This window comes from Triturus cristatus, chromosome 1_2 (assembly GCF_964204655.1).
Source record: "Triturus cristatus chromosome 1_2, aTriCri1.1, whole genome shotgun sequence".
NCBI classification, from domain to species: Eukaryota; Metazoa; Chordata; class Amphibia; order Caudata; family Salamandridae; genus Triturus; species Triturus cristatus.
Window position 1 is genome coordinate 137,175,184 of NC_140580.1, and position 22,255 is coordinate 137,197,438.

General features: G+C 47.2%; 1 protein-coding gene across 1 annotated transcript in view; it reads right to left on the minus strand.

The window, feature by feature from the left end:
* The window catches only part of FHIP2A (FHF complex subunit HOOK interacting protein 2A), a 246,797-nt gene that overhangs the window by 113,740 nt on the left and 110,802 nt on the right, over positions 1 to 22,255 (minus strand). Inside the window, exon 11 of the mRNA XM_085603279.1 lies at positions 18,917 to 19,086. Within this exon, the coding sequence (XP_085459405.1) occupies positions 18,917 to 19,086 (170 nt within the window). The remainder of the gene's footprint in view (positions 1 to 18,916; positions 19,087 to 22,255) is intronic.

Consider the following 22,255-nt stretch of genomic DNA (forward strand, 5'->3'; position numbering starts at 1 on the left):
GTGGGAGTCTGGAGGCGAACTTTACATACAACATGTGTAGTATATATAGTTTCGATCCCACCCCTACTTGCCTCAACAGGATCATCCCCTTAGATGACCCAAAGATATGTGGAGAGTAGCTTGAAGTTGCCACAGTTCGAATTCTATTACTATGCTGCACATATGCAGCATTCTGCCTGCTGGTTGGAGGGTGGTGATAGCTGGGAGAAGTGTATGCTGGCAGGAGTGGTTGGTATTACGGAGCTACCAGCACTACTGATTGAGTGCTCCAGCGCGCTGCCTAATGTGCCATTCGTGGTCAGAAAGACCACTCGCGTATGGCAGAAGCTTGTGACAGTTGTTCTTCGAAGGACTCCTTTTCACAGAGAATTACAGGTATGGATCCTTGCGCTGATCCAGCCCATGTCCGAAAACATGTCCTTTCAGGCTTGGAGGATGGGAGATGAGTTACTGGGGGACCTGTACCCCAATGAGCACTTAATTTCATTCTGAGCTGCACAGGCAGAGTTTGCACTGGGACATGGACACTTCCTACATTATGCTGGCCTGGCCGAACTAGTCAGGCTGACTTGGACTACTTTCCCGGCGGAGTCTAGCACCTTGGGGACCTTACTATCATGCGGGACAGGGCAGCACTTGGTGCCCCGGTCATATAATGCAATGGTGGTGGACACTGCAGGCCACCAACTGCAAGTCTGGGCGACATGGGAGGCTGATCTGTGGCCATCCATGAAGGACACTGAATGGGCTTGCGTCTGCACCCTTATAAAGACAGTCTCTGGCAATGTCCGATTCAAGAGGATCCACTAACTTCTTACACCGTACTTACTGGACGCCCTTGGCACTTCATCTGATGTCTCCTTCCTGGTCGGGCGCATGTCCTCGCTGTGGGCTCCAGGGAGCTGACGTTGTACACTTGGCCTGGGGATGTCAGAGTGCGGGAGTTTTGGGTGTGGTTAGTGGAAAAACAAACACACACCACCTTGCTACAGGCCACCCTCACCCCATAGTTTTGTTTTTGAGAAATATCGGTAGCCCAAAGGTCGTAAGATGGCATACAAATACTTGCCACTTCCACTACTCCTGGCCCGACGCAGTGAGGCCATCACATGAAGGGGTCAATGCACTCCAGAGATCGAACACTGGCTCAGAAATGTAGAGGAATGGATGCTAGCAGCGAAGCTCCAAATGAGCAGGAGATGATAGGATAGGAGATGACACACTTACATGGAGGGCCCTGGGAGACAGATTTCTAGCCCTGGATGACGCTTTGTCAAGCGACGACAGTGCTGACACAGATTAGACCTCTCTTGCACTCAGTGCATGGAGCAGTAGATGTGATATGCCCAGGATACTCCACTTTACTCAGACTGTATTATCATCCTTTGAGGAAAACCTCACCCGCAAGCTACAGAACATCCAAAATGCTGCCGCCAAAACTGGTCCTCAACCTGCCAAGACACTGCCACATCTCCCAGCACCTGCGAACACTCCACTGGCTCCCCATCGAAGCTAGAGTCACCTTCAAGATGCTAACCCACGCTCACAAGGCCCTCCACAACACCGGACCATCATACCTGAACAGCCGACTCAAATTCCACGCACCCCAAAGGACCCTACAATCAGCCCAGCTCTCCTACGCAGTGGTCCCCGGCACCAGACAGAACAGATCGGGAGGCCGCTCATTCTTCCTCGCGGCCAGAGCCTAGAACGACCTTCCGCTCCACCTCAGACAGATAACATGGCTCCCCATCTTCGCAAGAAACCTCAAAACCTGGCTCTTCGACAGACTCCCACATTGATGGACTGAAACCTGCGAACCCCCCCACACCCCAGCGCCTTGAGACCCTTACGGGTGAGTAGTCGCGCTTAACAAACACCTGATTTGATTTGAACAATTTATCAGTAGTGTTTTGCTACCTTGACTGCTTACTGTATAATGTGATCCCCGTTTTGCACGCTGCACTGTTGGTTAACTTGAAAGTGATAAAGGTTTTTTAAAAAAAAAAGGAAAAAAAAAAGAACTGTACCTCATGACACAAAGTACATACATTATCTTACCCTGCCCGATTCCTTCACTTCCAAGACATTTCCCATTTGGTAGTCACCACAAGGTCGGAGGACAGATAGGGAATTTGAGCAGACAATGAAGAATCTACTAAGGAAAGACACTCACCTAAATAGCCAATACTACAGGAAAACTCTTACTTTTTTATATACCTCTTAAGAAATTTGAGTGGAGCGGGCTGTGATAGACAAACGTGAAGCTTCCTGAAAATGTGCTGAACCACTTCTCTTCCAATACATGCTTCAGTCCCAACATCTTAACTATGACAATTACATTTTACACACTTAAGAGATGGCCAAGTGGCAGTCTTGGAATTGTCTTGCAAAGGGACCCTCCAGCTGAAAGCAGCAGTTGCTGCTCTGTCACTGATGGAGTATGTGATTATTCCTTCAGCAGTCATGTTAGCTGCTTTTCAGTGCTTCCTACTGCTTGAGTCTATCCATCACAAAAAGGCCTGTTTAGTAACCTCCACAATGTTGGAAGTAACTACACAATGACAAAAATCTGCCCATCCAACCTGACTCCTGCATATCTGGAAAAATAATGTGGAGGCCAAAGAAGGAGGACGTCTGAACAGATTGGTTTATCCGAAACTTTGTCACCATCTTAGAAGGGGAGGATGGCTTCACTTTCATAGTTACTATGCCCTTAGAGAAGACTATGGACATTTTGACTTTATAGCCAGTAACCCTTCAGGCTGAAGTGACTGCCAAAATGAAGACAAGTGACATTAGACCTTTGTAAAAGTTCGAAAAGCAGCACTATAAATGCAGCCAACATTAAAAGGGGTCTAACAGAGCATGGGTATCATGTTAAAGGGAAAGCTTATTCACACACACTTTTGATAAAGCACTTATCTCAAATAGAAGCATCTTCAGGTTTCATAGAAAATGACATGAGAACCTTTAAGAAATGTCCCCGGCAAACTCTCATTGGTGATTAACAAAGTTATCCTGAGCATTTCAGATAACAATGGTCTAAACCAGTGGTTCCCAATATTTTTTTTTTATAACCAAGACCCATATTTTAGAAAGAAAAATGTTTGTGACCCACCTACCTTTTAAGGACATGAGCTGATTTTTTAATGTAACTAAAGCATTGTTTGGTAGCGCACGGTCTTTAACAGACAGCAAAACTTTTATTGAAATAGGGGAGAGGTGTAACCTAACGGCTAAGGTGGTCGATCTCTACTCTAGGGAACCAGGTTCAAGTCTCAGCAATGACGCTCAACATCCTCTGATTCTGGGCAAATCACTTAATCTCCCTGTGCCTACAAAAAATGAATGTGTTCTTGTGCGAACAACTGCTGCTCATGTAAAGCACTCTGATACCCGATATCTTCGGCCCGAGTTCGTGCTATATAAAACTACAACAAAACAAAAAAATGGTCACTAACAATACATAGACATATAGTCTACTGATAAAAATATCTTGCACACAAATGACTGTGTGGACATGAGGCTTCTGTGAATATTTCTTATATGTGCAGCGCAAATTAAAGTGGCTTTATTAGTTTTGATGCTATTAAAATCTCGGTTTCCAGCACACTTCAGAATTACAAAATAATTTACTTCATTTTTGGTTTCATAGCAGCTGAATAAATAGAGTTTATTTACAGGTGTTTACATGTTGCTGAGTTGCAAAAACGCTCAAGTTACTACTTGTGTAACGATATATCTGTAAGAAACATTAGTTAGTGATAGATTCCTTACCTTAGAATATCCCAAGGCGTCAGACTGGAGCCGAAATATTTTTTGTAGCAGTTCCACTGCGCGTCAGTAGGTGGCATCGTGCGGCTTTGCGTCCGTCGCTGGCATCGTAAGCGCCGAGATGACATTACGGAGACTACTTAGGCGCCACCCATGTGCGCTGACGTCAGTTCTGTACACGACTTTCCGCGCCAGGAACGCAGAGCCATGCAAGAAACTGACCACTGGTGCCATGAAACTAGGGCCCTAAAAAGGGGGATGACCTTAACTCTAGAAATCAGTTCGCAGAACTGGGAGGATGGGTGGGGCGGTAAGGAATCTACAACTACAACTAATGTCTCTTACAGATATATCGTTACACAAGTAGTAACTTGTGCATCTGAAAGAGACACGTTCGTGATAGATTCCTTACCTTAGAATAGATACCCCAGCAATACCAACCCTGGTGGTGGGTCTGCAAATCGATTACACCAGAAAGTCACGGAAAACAGAACGGCCAAAGAAGCCATCTCTCCGGACCGGACTGTCAAGGCAGTAATGCTTGGTAAACGTGTGCAGCGAGGCCCACGTAGCTGCCTGACAAATGTCCTGCAAGGGGACGCCGTGTCCCAAGGCAGTAGTGGCTGCAGTTGCCCTGGTAGAAAGGGCACGCAGCCCCACAGGAGGCTCCTTCTTAGCCAAGGAGTAACATGCTTTGATGCACATAACGACCCACCAAGAGATGGTCCGTTTGTGCACAGCCCGACCTTTTTTGGCACCCACGTAGCCAACATAGAGCTGGTCATCCACCCGGAACTGCTGTGTACGCTTCAGATAGAATGCGAGCGCACGTTTGGGGTCCAGACGGTGGAGCCTCTCCTCCTCTCTCGAAGGATGCGGAGGCGGACAGAAGGTAGCCAAAGTGATGGTCTGCCCGATGTGGAAGGGTGTGACCACCTTTGGCAAAAAAGAAGGATGGGTCCTCAACACCACCTTGTCCGGATGAACAGAATGGAAAGGAGGTTTGGAAGAAAGAGCCTGGAGCTCACTCACTCTTCTGGCCGAGGTGATAGCGACCAGGAAAGCAGTCTTAAGAGTAAGAAGACGCAGAGGACAGGTATGAAGGGGCTTGAGAGGAGCGCACATCTGATCGGTCAAAACGAGATTCAAGTCCCATTGAGGCATGATGAACTGCTCAGGAGGAAACATGTGCGTAATGCCTTTAAGGAAACGGTTAACAACCGGGGACTTAAAGAGAGAAGGCTGATCCGGAAGCCGTAAAAAGGTAGAGATGACCGAAAGATAACCTTTGATAGTGCCCAGAGCAGAGCCCTGCTGGGCCAAAGAAAGAAGGAACAGAAGAACTTCAGGAAGAGGGGCAGAAAGTTGATCCACAGCCTTCGCTGTGCACCACGCCACAAACTTGTTCCACCTGCAGGCGTACACAGTTTTAGTGGAGGGACGCCTGGCTTCCAGAATGCCATCACAGACTTCGGGAGGAAGATCGAAAGCTGTCAACTGTTGCCGCTCAATCTCCACGCATGGAGGTGGAGGCTGGACAGGTTTGGGTGGAGGACCGTCCCCTGTTGCTGCGACAGAAGATCCTCCCGAAGAGGCAGCCGGGTCTGGGGATCGATCGCCATGCTGAGTAGCTCGGGATACCAGTATCTTCGTGCCCAATCCGGAGCCACAGGGATGACTTGGGCCCGGTCGCGCCGAATCTTCTTTAGCATTTGGGGCAGAAGTGGTATAGGCGGAAAGGCGTACAATAGACCGCAGCTCCACTCGCTCCACTCACGACGAAAAGCGTCGCAGAGCGAGTTCCGCCTAGGAAATTCCAACGCACAGAACTGATGACATTGCGCGTTCTGTTCGGTGGCGAATAGATCTAACCAAGGCTCTTCCCACTGCAGAAAGTCCGAGTTCAGACGCCATTCGTGATCCATCAAGCACCGGCGGCTGAGTTTGTCCGCCCTGGCGTTCAGAGAACCTGCCAGGTGTTGAACCATCAAGGCAATACCTTGATGTTCCAGCCATGTCCAGAGGCGCAGAGCCTCCTGACATAGGGTCAAGGACCCCACCCCGCCCTGTTTGTTGCAATACCATATGGCGGTGGTGTTGTCCGTGAACACCTGCACCACACTTCCCTGGACAGAAGGAAGGAATGCCTTCAGCGCAAGTCGAATTGCCCGCAGCTCCAAAAGGTTGATATGGAGCCAGGACTCCGCCGGAGACCAGAGTCCTCAGATCTCCACCTCTCCCAAGTGGCCTCCCCATCCCAGGAGGGACGCATCCGTCACCACAGTGTGCTCTGGTTGGGGAAGGGAGAGGGATCTGCCACTGACCCAATCGCGATTCGTGAGCCATCACTGCAATTGTCGTGCAAGGCCCTCTGAGATCTGGACATAATCGGACAGGTTGCCCTGATGCTGCGCCCACTGGAACTTCAGGTCCCACTGCAGAGCCCGCATATGCCACCTGGCATGCGTCACCAGCAGGATGCAGGAGGCCATCAGGCCCAGAAGCCGGAGGGTCATCCTGACTCAAACCCGGGACAGAGGCTGAAAGATCGGACTCATAGCCTGAATATCCCGGACTCGCTGCTCGGGAGGATAAACCCGAAACAGCGTCAAGTCCAGAACCGCTCCGATGAAGAGGAGCTTCTGGGAGGGACTCCGGTGCGACTTCGGCATGTTGATGGAGAACCCCAGCAAATGCAGGAGGTCGGCCGTAGTCTGGAGGTGGGAGACGACTGCCTGGGGCAAGCCCGCCTTCAACAACCAGTCGTCGAGATAGGGAAGACTGGAACCCCTGATCTGCGCAGATGAGCTGCGACCACCGCCATCACTTTGGTGAACACTCGAGGGGCGCTGGTAAGGCCGAAGGAGAGCACGGCAAACTGAAAATGCTCCTGGCCCACCGTGAACCGCAGGTAACACCGGTGGACCGGCAGGACGGGGATGTGAAAATATGCGTCCTGCAAGTCCTACGCTACCATCCAGTCTCGAGGACAGCCACGACCTGAGCCAGAGTCAGCATTTTGAACTTCTCCTTCCGGAGGAAGCGGTTGACGTTCCTGAGGTCCAAAATGGGACTCAGACCCACTTTGTCCTTCTTGGCCACCAGAAAGTAGTGGGAATAACAACCACTCCCTATTTCTGGCCCAGGAACGCACTAGATGGCCCCCTTGGCCAAGAGGGCCGCAACTTCCTGCTGGAGAGTCGCCAAGTGTTCCCCCGACATGCGCTGGCACTGAGGTGGCATGGCTGGAGGGGTGGACAGAAAGGAAAGGGAGTAACCCTTGCGGAGGATCTGCAACAGCCACTTGTCCGATGTGATATCGCGCCAGCGGGGGAGGTGATGGCGAATCCTGCCACCCACCAGCATGGGGTGCTCCACAAAGCTCGGATTAGGAAGGTTTGAAGGTAGAAACAGCGGGGTGGAGGTGGACTGTCCCCCACGCTAGTTCCCAGATCTGCCCCTGCGGAAGCCGCGTCCGCGCAGGGGCTGGTTCTGCACAGGCTTGCTGAAGGAACGTGCCTGGGCGCCCCTTCCTTGGGCACGAAAGGAACGAAAACCAGGGGTGGCTGGGATCTTCGTGGAAAGACCCAAGGACTTGGCCGTGGCTCGTGAGTCCTTAAAACGCTCCAGTGCACTGTCTGCCTTATCGCCAAACAGGCGAGCGCCATCAAAGGGCATATCCATGAGCGAGCTCTGGACATCGGGCAAGAACCCAGTAGATCGCAACCAGGCGTGGCGACGGAGCGCCACAGTCGTAGAAATCGCCCTGCCCAACGAGTCAGCGGTGTCCAAACCACACCGAATGGCGAACTTAGCCGCATCCTTACGCTCAGCAACTGCCTTGGAAAGTACAGCCAGGACCTCCTCAGGACACGGAGGCAACACTTGAGCAACGGTATCCCACACCGCGTGGATATTGCGGCCCAATAAGCAGGCGGTGTTCACCGACCGCAACCCCAAGCTGGCCAAAGAGAACAACCGCTTACTGAACTGTTCCAGCTTCTTAGAGTCCTTATCCGGCAGAGCCGTGGGAAAGGCACTCTGCGACGTCGAGGCCTGGATGACCAGACTCTCAGGCGTGGGATGAGTGGTCAGAAATGCGGGGTCACCAGGCAGTGACGCCTGGCGACATTCTTATCCACAGGGGCCCCCCCTGGCCGGCCGCGACTAAGTGCCCAACAGTACGTCGGTGAGGGTGTCGTTGAAGGGAAGCAGTGGCTCCGACGAAGTAGACGCCGTCTGGAGCACCTCGGTGAGAAGGTTATTTTTGAGGACCACCGTAAGAAGATCGAGGTCGAGGACCTCAGCAGCCCGACGGAGCACCATCGTGTAGAAAGCGCCCTCCTCCATTGTAGGCGGGAGAGAGGCAAACCCAGGGTCAGAAGAGACATCGTCGCCGGCCTCCTCCTGATCGTCCACCCTGTCCTGCTCAGAGTCACACTGACGGGCAAGAGGGTCCGAGGACCCCTCCGAGTCATCCTCAACCTCTGTTGCAGGCGGAACCGGCCACGGCGGAAGAGCCGGAGCAGGGACAAACCGCGTCGGAAACTGCGCCGTGAACGTCGCTGGCCGGGCTGGCGCCGTGTCCCAATGCGGATCCCAGGCAGGAACGAAATGGTCCTGGAACCGGGGCAAGGGCGGAACGAACGGCACCCACTGCGGTGCCGGAGGTGGAGCCGAGGGCGGCGCTTGGGCCGGAGCCGGAAGCACCGGACCTTGTGGCGCCGGAGCCAACGGCGTAGGATCCTGTGGCACCGAAGTTGGATCCGCCGCCGGCGCCGACAGGCCAACAGGATCTGGACACGGGACCGTGGGGCCCGAAGGCGCGCCAGCGGGAGCCCGAGGCCTAAAAAGGCGGTCCATGGTGGCAAGAAACTCTTGCACCTGTTCGGGAGTCGCCGACGGACCCGGGTAGGGCAGGTAGGCCACGGGACTCCCAAGCTCCAAAGGAGCCGCAGGGGCAAAACCCCTGTCCCCCTCGTCCACATTCGAGGACAGATGGGGGGAGGTCAGAGAGCGAACCCGCTTCTTCGACTTCTTTTTATATGTCGGCGCTTACCGGAATCCGAGGGTGAAGACTTGGAGCCAGAGGAGCGACAACTGCGGCCCCGCGAGCGGTCCCGGGAATGGTGCTTGGACCTGGAGCGGCATTGGGACGAGTGCCGGGCCTCTAGCAGTTTCCGGCGCCGCTCCCTCAAGGCCTTCGGGGCCATGGCTCGACAGTCCTGGCAGGACCAGGAGTCATGTTCGGTCTGCAGGCAGTAGAGGCAAACATCATGGGGGTCCGCCACCGACATGTTGCGACGAGAGGCCCCACAAGAGTTAAATCCAGGCATCCCTAGGTGCACCAAGGGGAAATAAAGGGGAGACAAAAAGTTTCAAAAGAGTAGTCAAAAAGTGACTAAGGTACGTGCTCTACACGGATTTGCGCTTGCTGGCTCGGAAAAAAATAACTGACGTCAGCACGCATGGGTGGCGCCTAAGTAGTCTCCGTGACGCCATCTCCACACTTACGATGCCAGCGAGGGACGTGGAGCCGCACAACGCCACTTACTGACGCGCAGGGGTACTGCTACAAAAAACTTTCCGGATCCAGTTTGACGCCTGGGGGTATTCTAAGGTAAGGAATCTATCACTAACGTGTCTCTTTCAGATATGATATCCTAAGATTGTCATTTCACTTTCAAAACTCCTCACTTTGCAGTCAGAGAAAGGAAAGTAAACACCAATCCCATTTTAAAAGAATAAGCGGCAGCTTGCCAGAAGACATAGCCTCTGTCATTTAAACATGCAAATGTGACAAGATAAACGAAAACTTTAAATGCCTCTTTATTTATTGCTTGGACTGTTGCGACCCATGCGTTTGGGGAAACACTGCGCAATATTTATCGGTAGGGGGACACAGTCATGAATGGAAGATGGCAGACGCGTAGCTTCGCCACTGCCCACCCACACCGTAAATCCTACTTAATCAGATAAATGGAGAGCCCATCTACATATACTGGGGCACAGTTGATGCACCTGACCGAAATGGGTAAAGAATGCTTAGTTACAGTGTTAAATTGAGATGTCCATCCTGGCCCTGTTCCAGTAGAGCCTTATGGTGTGGACAAATGGCAGCAGCAACTGCTGGAAGTTCAGAGTGAAGCAACATCTGGTACTCAACAGAGCAAGGCAGAGTCAGACAAGAGTGATGCCAGGGACTCCTCACGTCGGGCCTCATATGTGAGCAAAGGGGCCCAGAGTCAAAGAAGCAACCGACAACCTGCTGGTTAAGGTGATTTGTCTCACTGTGCCTAGACCCTGTCCTCTGAGGGCCTAATGAGTGGAAGGGAAGCCATAGCATGGACATGTGGGGCAGGACGCACTGCCCCTGGAGTAAATAAGCATGAGGTGCAATAGCAGTGGGAGCTGTTTCTGGGCCTGAAATGAGCAGGACTGAACATGGACTGCAACGGTGCCCAGGGGTGGGACTTGGGTCAGATGATGGTGGTGCCTGCATGGCACAGGAGCTACATGGAGATGTGGAGAGGCCATCATCTGGGAAAGGACATAAGAGACCTTCACCTATCACGGGTGGGCCTCAAACTAGAATGTGAAGTACTGACTGGAGAGCCTCTGAAGAAGTGGACAGTATAACAAATTGTTCAATTATTGGAGTGGGGACATGGGTTACAAGCCACTTGCGGCTGAACTGGGGGGGAATCAGGCAGAAGTGTAAGCAAATGGACAGAGAGGTTCCAGGATTCCTGTCACAAAGCAGGGTTAAGGAAACCCACCTAACAGACCTGGAGCTGCTCTACATGAATGGGCCAAAGCAGTGAAGTGTGGGAGTCCCACTGACTTCCTTATCCTCTAAGCCGTCGGTTCTTAACCAATTAAATTCTGTGGACTCCCACCGAATCAGGACTAGAATTGAGGTACGCTGTCCTAAATATTTTCAACAATTTGCACCTCAAAAGAATGCACAAAAACACAGAAACAAGTATGCATCAAACAAATATACAAATGATGACATTTTATTTAATTCACCAACAAAAAAAGAAAAATTTAAACTTTTAATTTTGGTGGGAATGTTGGAGCTTTTCTAAATTCAGTTTTAATTCTAAAAGGCCGACCTGCACACTAGACTCCAGCATATCATTGTTGTTTTTGCTCCTTAATGCAGGCTCATATTCTGTACTTGTGCTGCTCAGATTAATCAAGCTAAGGGTACCAACTTAATTGGTAGATGGACACGGTTAGCACTTCCCCTAATGGAGTAAAACCATGCCAAGCAGCTCAAGAGCAAGGTAGCTAAAAATCAACAAGAGCTATGTTGGACAATCCCAACGACTGGGATCCAAACACACTTGAAATTAAAGGCCCGCCATTTTAATGAATCAAAACAAAAGCTTCAAATTAGGCAGGGAGGTGAATAATGCTGTCCAAAGCTATAAAATGTGCAATTGAGCACTACATCAAATGACAGGTGGAAGAGGGAAGAAAGAAACCACTAATCAAGACTTGCTACGCGAAAATAGGCCCAAAAGAGCAAGAGCCAACAGGAGTGAAGAAGCAATTTTGAACTCCGATTGACCTTTGTAACCCAAGGGCAGACTTGACCTATCAATCATCAAGTGCTTCATAATACAACGTTTCAGTGACATTGTAGGAAGGTGGATATCTGACTATGGTTACCCCCAACTTTTTGCCTAGTGTCTAGCTGGTTTTTCGACTTAGTTGGCCTGAGATGCTGCCATCCAGGGTCTCAGGCTGTCTGCTCTCTCTTTAAAATGGACTCCATGTACCCTAGGTACATACACAATTGGTAAGGATCACCTTATTGGACCCTGTACAGTGTACCCTAGGTACCCAGGGCATAGGTGTACCCCTAGGCCTCCCAGGGGCTGCAGCATGTATTATGCCACCCCTAGTCTGGCCTTCCAATTTGACACAACTGGCTGACCACTCAGCTGGGGTAAGTTGGTGTATCCACCTCTTACTTAGGTGTAGTATGCCTATACCTACCCTTAAATGGGACACATGTTAACCTATAAGTCACTCCTATGGCAGGCCTTAACAATCCTGAAGGCAGAGTGCTTGGTTTCATGTGAGATGGTGCTCTGGCATGAGCTGAGCCTGTCTGCAGTGGTCGGAACAACTTCCTTCTACCGTTTCCAGATATCGTCATACCATATACTCTGAAGTGCATTATGAACCTCGCGGTTAAATGCTATCTTTGGTTTGGCTTTATCAAAACATGTCGAGTAAGGTGTCATACGAATTGGAATACTAACCCCTCGCCAATTCTGGCGACGGGGTTAGCATTCCACTCTCCTAGAGGGGCACGACATGTATAGAACCTGAAACCCGGGTACAATCAGACATAGCCTCAGCTCCACAAAATGGACGCTGCCACCACAGACACAAGTCTGCCCTCCTGCTGCTGGGAGTCCTTCCAGCTTGGGAGACGTGGACAAAGGGTTTCCTGCCAGGGGAGGTGCGAGCACCACCCCAGACAGGATTTTGTGTATTGTCAGGTAGGGCTTGAAAGGAAACAGACATGCCTGAGGCTCACAAGGAGCCTCTGTGCATATGCCAGTTCAATCCGGTCCTGGGGAACACCAGCCCCAGACCTGGGGCGAGCTGGACAAAGGACTCTGGGTGTAACCACCCCCCTTCCTGGTCCCACCCTTAGGGAGGGACCTAGCAGGTAGTCCGGCCCCTAGAATCCGCTTAAAGGTAGGAGCTGTGTCCTAAGACTTTAGACATCCTGAAATCAACTTACAACTAAGAAGAAGACGGGAACTTCGACGTTCTGCTGCACAGAAGACTGAAGGAAATCTCCCCTATGGTCAGGGAGTGACCATCTTGCTAACGTAAGCACCATCCAGCGAATCGACGTCTGCTTTGCCGCCGCCTCCCGCCGGAGCCCGAGCCCAGAGACCGACAAGAACTGGACCTTCAGACCTCTCACCGCCCGATCCACAGTCCCTGCAAAGAAGGAACCTGTGGAGGCACCGAGACCCGTGGAGCCAGCCATCTTGGAAGACACTCGACTAGCTGAAAGCGCGACAACAGAGGCTCCATCCAAGTTGTGCTTTTGGTCCCGAGAAGCCCAACATCCGAGCAGTATCTGCATCAAAGGTGAGCCCTCCAGCATCTCCACGATCTGCGTGGGGCCCCTCTGCACTTCGCGACTCGACGCGCCTAACCGGTTACTGGTCCGTTGACTGGTGGCCATCTTGGCGACCATCTTGAAAAACTACGACGCTGGTCTGGTTGCTCCAGACTGGCCCCTGCTTCCCTCCAAAGGAGCAGCCCCTCTGACCTTGCTGGTCAGAGCTAACAGCTTTCTTCGATTCCTGCGACTCCTGCTTTTGCCAAGGCTTGTTTGCTTCTTCTGAGTCGCCGACACCGCCGACAGTGAGAGCCTGCGTGGGACAGCTCGTGAACCGACTCCTGGACGTCGTCGACCTTCAGGGACCACGTGGCTGCAGAGACAAGCTACACCTCTTCACCTGTTTGCACCCGACATCGCCTGGTACCTACCTGGTGCCACGCCGGTCACTGGCTAGTGACTATGAACACTGTCCCCTCTGCTTACAGGTCTTCTACACTTCCGATCCATCCTTGGATCCACCGCATCTCTTCTGGACCGACCGCCTGCAGCATCTTTGTCATCAGGCTCCATTGACCAGATAGACGAAACTCGACGCACTTCGAGCCCTATGCACCCGCTTCCTGTGGGTGAGGTAAAGCTGGCACTCCGGTGCACAAGTGTAGAGTAACATCTCTAATGTCTAGGTTTGAATTCTTGAATTCGTAGTCCAACCAGAAGACCCTTCTAGCAGTAACTTTTGAACATTTACGCACCCATTGAAAACCTATGGGCACCCGCGTGTAACTTTCCTCACTGCACACGCGACCTGTGGACCTCCTGGTCACTAACTAAAGTTAGCTGCTTGTAGGCCCAGCGATTCTAGAGGCCCTAGGCCTTCTCCCTTTCCTGTTCGTGGTACTTATACCACTATTTTAGTATATGGTTTGAGTGGCCACCAGGGCCTATCCATATAAAGTGCAACTTTCGTATATTGTGATACTTTCTTGTTTAACGATTTGTGCTCCTGTGCTCATAAAGAGTCTAGGGGATACTTTGAGTAATAAATACATATATATTTTGAATATATATCTGTGTGGTGTCCTTTCATTGGTATAAAGGGGGGTTACATATGGTAAAACAGCTTGCTTAACACGCCTAAACGAGTTTAGCCTCAAAGACTGCTTAGCCTACGCTACCACTAGGGCAGCTGGTCCGAAAAGGTTGACTTACAACCACACCATAAGGGTTGCTTGGCATGGTACAGGGTGGTCACTTTAATTAGTGAGCATCATATACCAGGCCAACTTCTCACAGACATCAAAGAAGAAATACAAGCAGTAAAAACAAAGGTCTAGCTGGACCTGCCAGACATGAGGAAGGTCATCAATGACCTAGGTGGACGAGTGAACTATCTAGAAAATGGCTTGAACAAAAACGTTTATGACTGCGACTGTCTACAAAACCAAATGATTACGCTTGAAGAGTAACATGCAATTTTCCAGGGGAAATGCGAGGACTTGGAGAACTGGTTACAGCAGGACAGCATTGGCAGAGTCCCTCATGACACCCAAGAAGGCCTATATTGCTATGTTCAAAACCTTTTCAACACCATCCAGGAAAGCGTGGGAAAAGAGCCAATAAGAACACAGAGAACCAACCAAAGACCTGAACCTGGCCCTGCCATCCCAAGGACATTACTATGAGAAGAAAAAGGCAATCTTGGCCAAAAGCCAGACAATGGAACATCGATATAATAATATCAAGACCTCTCCCAGTCGATTTTCTAAAGGCAAAAAATATAAATCAATGGTGAATATGGTTAAAATAATCTTCAGGTGGTAGGGCAAACAATGAGCCTTCACCTCTCTTAAGGATTCTTGCACATTCTGGGAATCAACAGTACAAATAAAAACATATCACTCTCCATCACCTTCTCATGGCTCTTATTTCTGGAGAGTCAGATTGGAAAGCCAACCGATCTCGGAGATTGAGACCAAGCGGAGATGATTGTAGAGAGCAAAGAATGTCTTGTCACACCTCCTGAGAACCACCGCAGATAACCAAGAAGTCCTTCACCTTGGTCATGACACGGTTGAAACATGATCTCCACTAGGTAAGATCGGAGGGTTGCAGATCTATGACAAACCCTTCATGGTCAATGATGATGTTATACATGGGGGAATGGGTTCAGGGGGAAGGGGGGGAAGAAGAGAAATCTATACTATCGGTAACACTCATTCTTTGTATTTAACATTACCACATATCAGGATAGAAAGGAATAGGATACCACTCCCTCCCCCACACTAAAACATTACATGCATTTGGAAGCCTGGGTCCCGGCTAGTAGCAGGCCTAGGAAAGGTACCTATACATACAGGGGCCTTAATTGCTGTACAAACGACTAGATATATTCTTTGCATTAGAGACACACAGTTGAAGAGGTTTGAAAGTCTCATGGGTTTGCTGGGGAATGGGCGGGGGTATCCAAGTTAGACCACTCACCTGATGCAAATTAAGTTTTACACATCCCTGGGCTAATCTTGGCTAACACTGACAAATAAAGCCCTGTCTATTTACAACCCTACTAAGCGTCTCCTTCAGGAGACTCACTTGCTCTGAACCGACCAATACCAGTTGCAATCCCAATATGTTACCAAACAGTATCATGGCGTGGCACCATCTAAGAAGGCAAGGGTGGCTATCTTCCTAGGTGCAAAACTCAAATTCATATAACACAGCAATAAATTGGATAGGACATGTATATGGATTACTGTTTGCGGGGAGAGGGAGGTGCACTTCATCTCTATCACTAAGACAGATGCCCTGAACATAGGTCTAGAGAAATGTGTCAATCCAGAAAGGGATAATGCAATTTCCCTCCAACCCAATACCAACTGGAAGAGACTTTTAACATGGTAACGCACTCCTCTCAAGACAGGCAACAGCATAGAGCAGGGGAGACATCCAAACTATCGATGGAGGGCAACACCATGCCTGGTGGCACATAGCCCCTTTAGTATCAGATTACTACAATTTCTCCAGACATGCATTGAACCTAAACTCAAAGAGATTACAGACTAATTCACTAACGATTAGTACAGTGAGTGAAGGTTCTTGTACAGAAAAGTCAGGCTCTCTCTGATCATGGCCCCATTCAAATGATCCTTAACTGGCCAGCCAATAACAACTCCTGTCCCAGAGATATGTGGCACTTGAATGACCCCTTCCTGAATTGTCCTTCATAAGATTCAGGAGAAGATTAGGGTGTGTCTTTCAGCAACACTGGGGAAATTGAGCATAGAGATTGAACGAGATGCCTTTAGGATTGTAATCGGAGGCATGTTTATTCAGCAGGCAAGTCGTCTTAAACACATGAGAGAAACAGCACTGGAGAAACTCATCTTACAGCTCATGGAGTTAGAATACAGCCATAAGTCTAACTTACCTAGGAAACTCTGGCGACCACTCACCCCAGTTACAAGGTGAGCAGCGAACCCTAGGATTCTTTAAGGACTACTATATCTTGGCCAGTGCAGGAGTTCCCTTCTCTGAGGAAGCAATAACAGAGTAGCAAATAAACTCCATGCAACTCAAGAGCACAATATATTGGGGGAAATCAGAGACAGGAATCGGGAGCTGCAAACAAGTGACGAAGGTAAGCTGCAGGCTTTTCATGCATATAATCAGACACACCTTATACAGCAACACGGGTTGACCCAACTGCTACAACATATTTAAGGTTCCTTTCCCTCCCCACCTTATCTGAGTCAGAAGCAGAATGCCTGGATATCGCACATTGAGATCTTAGAATCGATAGTCAGCCTGAAGGTAGGCAAAGACCTGAGACCGAACAGCTACACACCTACATTTTGCATGCAGTTTGCCACAGTTAATCCCAATACTGGTTGTGGTCTCAACAGCTTCAACCACAAGTGGGGGACATCCCATATGATCACAGAAGCAACAATTTCACCAATAGCCAAACCAGACAAAAGACCCCATTTCACTATGAACTTAGCAACTCGGTTAGATAAGTTGATGCCCCTTTGATACACGCTCATCCGACTGGTTTCATATCTACTCGATCAACAAGTGACCAATACCAAGAACACCCTACACCCAATAGATATTATGCAAAAGTGGATAAAGAAACCATATTGTTTTACTTCGATAAAGGGTGGACTGGAGCATGATGAGGGTGACATTAGAGAGGTTAAGCTTTGAAAGTAGGGTTATGGGATCAGTGGCTGCACTCTATAACCTACAATGGCCTAAGATAAGCGTGAATGCCAGGCTACCCAAATGCATGGAGATCCATCAGGGAACTCTCCCCGTTGCTTTCTGCCCTCTACTTAGAGTCCCTTTTGAAACAAATCAGAGAATTCATGCAAATAAAAGGAAATCACTTTTTGCTTAAACTGCTTCAAACCGTCAGTGTTTGCTGACAACATTATACTGCCGCTCTAGAGCTCAAACTCTGAGGAAACAGGACAGCAAATTCATTGTAACACCCTGATCGTATTATTGGACTTAGTTAAACAAATTCCAACCACAAACCGCAGACTCATAGCCATGCTACTTCTACTTGCCAACTGCAGGGTGGCCATGAACTGGGGAAGAAGCCAGGTGCCCACTGTAGATGCCTGGTTACAGGATGCAACATACCGTTCCGAATAACTTTCCCACTACTGAGGATTAATAGTCCAGCAGTCATGTCCCAAAGATATATGGGAACCCCTGCTTGGTTATTTATGCACCAGAGATGCACTGATCCACACCTCACCAACGTCGCTCTCTACCACAACGCCGGACGACTGACTCCTTATCATTTATATTTTGTGACGGGCTGTTGCACCCTTTAGTCGCATATCCTTTGTTTTTCATACATGTTCTGACTCCCTCTTCTGTTCATTATAGAGGATCTGTCTTGTTGAGTGGCAGATACAGCAATTTGTTGACTTGTCTCAATAGCCTCTACAAGTTGTGTAATTACACAATCTTCATTGTATTTTTGTTATGACGATATGATTCTTCTCGCTGAAGTCCTCTCCCCCTCTTTTTGCCTTTCTTGCCTTTTCTATTTACAGTTGGTGTTTCCCTTATTTTCTCCTCTTTTTTTCCTCATTTCTCTTTTGCTCATTTAGTGTATCACTGATTTTCACACAGGGTTATTGCTGTATCTTTGTATTTTCTTCTCAAATTTGTCTGGGTGTATTGACCGGTTAGTTTCTTGGAGATATTGATAGAGAGTTTGACAGAAGATGGAGACCGTCTCCAAGGGAGAGGAAGATATTGACGATAGTAGTGGATGTGTTTATGATGGAGATGCTGAGAAATAAGAGAATACGAAGATGTTAACTGGGGAGATGATGAGGAGGAGGAAATAGCGTGCTTTATAATTTGCACATCTGTTTGTAAGTGCCTGTGCATATGCAGCTCATTGTGAGGGTGAGCTATGGGTTTGTATGTTATGCTGTGCTATATTACAGAGATTTGTATTACCATGCACTGCCATTATTTTTGCATTAATGTGGTCTTGCAGCATTTTTAGTTTTTGATATCTTCATACACTAGTCTTGGAGGTTCCACACAAACTGGAGTTGATATTGTGCTCTTTTATTTTAATAGGATAATCATGTTGAGCACTATTATTTATGATGGTAACAAGCGAGACTATCTTTAGAGTGTTACCTTCTTGGATCACAGACAACACTGATTAGTCCTCCTAATCGCACCAGCAGAGGGATAGAGTTAAAAAAACACAGATCATGCAAGTTTCTTTGATAATGTTTTCGACTATGGTACTTAGTTGACTCAGAAAAAAGGGCTTCAAGAGTACAAACAGATACACGGAGTCTACCCACTTGGCATTAGGGAAATGAGTCAACAATTGTCTTATATAAAATCTTAATCGCATTCTTACCATCACAATCTCATTAATTACAGTTAGAAACAGCATTCAGGAGACCATGAATGGAGAAGTGGAAACTAGATTTTCCAGGCTTTGTTGTGCTGTTAACATTACCAATTCAAAACATTATGCTTGAAACTTACACAGCTCCTACTATCTGTCCATTCTCCACCACATCCTTATCTTCTGGGAAGGGTAAGCTGTGATCCGTGTAGTTTCGGTCTTCCAAATTTCTTAGCACAAGGTTATAAAGAATGTGCTCACTGGGCTTTTGTAAAAGATGTTCAAAGAGCCTCAGCGTCATAATGCTAATCTAAAAGAAAATAGTAATATCAATAACACTGGTATAGTAAACAAAAATGGAGTTTCGTTTTTTGTTTTATATTGTGGTAATATGCATATACCTGGACCATATTAAATAACAGACCTAGACCCTACTTGACATTGACTTGTATGTAAACAACTTATTTCGTTTCGATGAAATAAAGTGCACTTTGGAGCCATGCAGCAGCCAACTGACCTCCTCTGATTCAGATACCTTAGTGCATTGGGATAAAAGGGAGGCACAACACCTCATTCACTGAGTAACATTTTTCAGTAATTGGGCACGTAAAAAAACATCTGAGAGTGTACAGAAGGCAGATGCCTTCAAAGAACCTCAACGGGAAGAGATGGTGTGGAACAGAATACACCATGTACATAAACAAATGGTGTTAATCTAAAATGTGACTTTCATTTGCTTGCAAAGTGAGAGAATGCCACATGTGTGGGAAAGGGTGTGAATGGAAAGCTAACAGCTCTGCAAAATAATAATATGAACCTAAAGAAATGTAAACTGTATTTTTATACAACAGTTACTGGTCTACATGTTCTTGGTAGACCAAAAAATATCACTTTACAACACAGTGAAAATCACTCTGCAACAATAGTCTAGATTCCACTGAAATCCATGGTACCCATCATGTAATTACTTCTGCGGATTCTTAAACAAAAACACTTTCTTAATCAACTAAGACAGATGAAAACTATATGCCCTTCTGTTAGCTTGAATATAGTCAATTAAAACCAGTAGGGTGTCAGTGCCTTAAGTTTCCCTAAAGCTACTAAACACGACTAAAGGAAGTCCATACAGATGAATGATTCAAACACCTTGGCATAATTAACCTCTTCTATGCCCATGACGAGATAGTCTCGTCATGGAGCGCGGTTGCGCTGTGCCCATGACGAGACTATCTCGTCATGGACCCCGCCCGCTAATACAATGCCCGGCACAGGAGGGGGAAAGGGCGGGGCACTGAAGGGGTTAAGCTGTGCAATGTATGTTACATGAATCATGATTAACATTCATATAATTGTTTTGACATGATGACCAGTGATTCAAGTTAGCTTATGTTTTTGCACTTTAAGTAATCAGATCTAGTTCTGTCACAACTACCCAACTCTTACGTCAGTAAGCCCTTACCCTCTCATTCCACTGGACTCATGGTTGTTTTGACTGGTATGCATGGCACCAGAAGATAGCTAGCAGAGAAACTGTTAAAGTTTAGGAAACTAAGTATATGTGCACCGGCGGACTTCACACTCAGTCACACACAATTGTTTTCTGTGCCTTATACTAGAAGGCACAGTCAGAGTGGAAGGTGAATGGATTGTCTTGAAGACAGAAAACTAAAGACTATGAACACAAGACTCACTTAGGTAAGCAAAATTAAGGTTGCTTACAAGTAATTACAGTTTTTCAGAAAAAGTATCTTTTATAGAATTACGATTCACTTTGTTTGAATATTCCAGGGTATCAGGCTGCGAGTCCTTGGCAAAACGAAATCTGTCTTTTTAATAAGCCCTACATTGCGGTATTCTTCTTCATTGAGTAGGGATGGGTTGCAACAACATTGCTCTCCAATGTATCAATTTAATTTGATTCTGAGCCAATACTTAACTGTCACATGTACCACTCTGGGGTGAAAAAAACAGGTTAAATGTGGATCTATACAGTTTGCTAAGACTGGATAACTATACTTAAAGGTATTAACTAAATATTTCTCAAACACAGCATTCACTATAGATTCACATGTTGGCGTCAACAGAAAAGCAAACACAATCAGCCTTGGAACTGCATGAAGAAGATATGTACTGCATTCAAATATGTACTAACGTACCTACCTCTGTGTCTGCATTTGTCAGTTCTGCTGTTAAATGTTCTCTAAGGAGTTGTGTAAAGCTTTACAACCTTAACAGTGGAGTTCTTGCTATAAGGCATGACTGCCTAGGATGCTGTTAATTTTATTGTGATATTTACAATACTTTAGTTTATTAGATATGCAGGTAAGTGTTTTTTGGGTACAGGTCAATCATCCAAAACTGTTCTCTCGTGTTACAAGAGATTTTTGAGGTGGCACATAATTCATTATAGTTTAACTTTTTAACAGTTGCACTCTGCTTTGATGCCCAGGGTATGTTAAGTCTTCTCTACAGAAGGATTATGATATTACAAGACTACCACCAAGTGGAAAAGTACAACGGACATGAATATTAGATATTATCAAAACATAAAACAATAGGTAGGTTTTTAAGTTTTAGCCATTATCGTGGAATCTTAGTAAGACTCATCTGGAAAGAAAAAGTGTATCTTGCTAACCTAAATTGTTAATATTATTGCTGCAGTGAGGGCTTTTTTACAGGCAACTGATGTTTATGGTATGCATGTCTAAAAGGAAATTTCCTGCAACAGCAATAAAACTGCTTTAAATTCCATGCCTGGGCTGGAAGTTTCAAAGTGCAGAGAACATTAATCCCCCTTAACTAACCAGGTGTAAAGGATGTTAATCCTTTAGATCCAGATTGAAACATTACTTTGTTGTATCTGTCCTTCTCCAGCGTGCAAATCTTTTATTGAATTCTTGAGTTCTGAAAATCTCTGCTTGTGAGAAGGATCCCAAAACACTATTTTGTCAGTATTTCAATTTGGTATTCATTATTTCATACTCACACATCTAAATTACCAATACCATTTACAATAAACATATAGCCAAATTAAAGTGTTTTCCGACTAAGCTAGCCTTTTCAGTTCTATCCACCGTACTGTATCTTTAGGCAATGTTAGTTGAAAAGAGTACTGTCCGACACCGAATTCTTCCCTGAACTTCTCAGGGAGAACAGTGGGCTGATGATGCATTTAGAGAAGAATCTGATGAAGACCCACATTTATTCTACTAATCTTTGAGTAATTCATACTCTTATTTTGCAGGTTTAATTTCCCTGATGATAGTGAAGCACATAACTTTCAAAGTGGCAAAATAATTTTGTATTGTTTAATTGGAAAATTGTTTTAATAAAACACAATAAAATAAATTGTGAATTCTTCTTTATTCTATCAATATTGACAGTTTTCAAATATGGTTTAACACAAATTGCTGAACAGAGATAACATCACCCTACTATGGCCACCAATCAATCAATTAACTCCGTTTTCCTTAAGATGT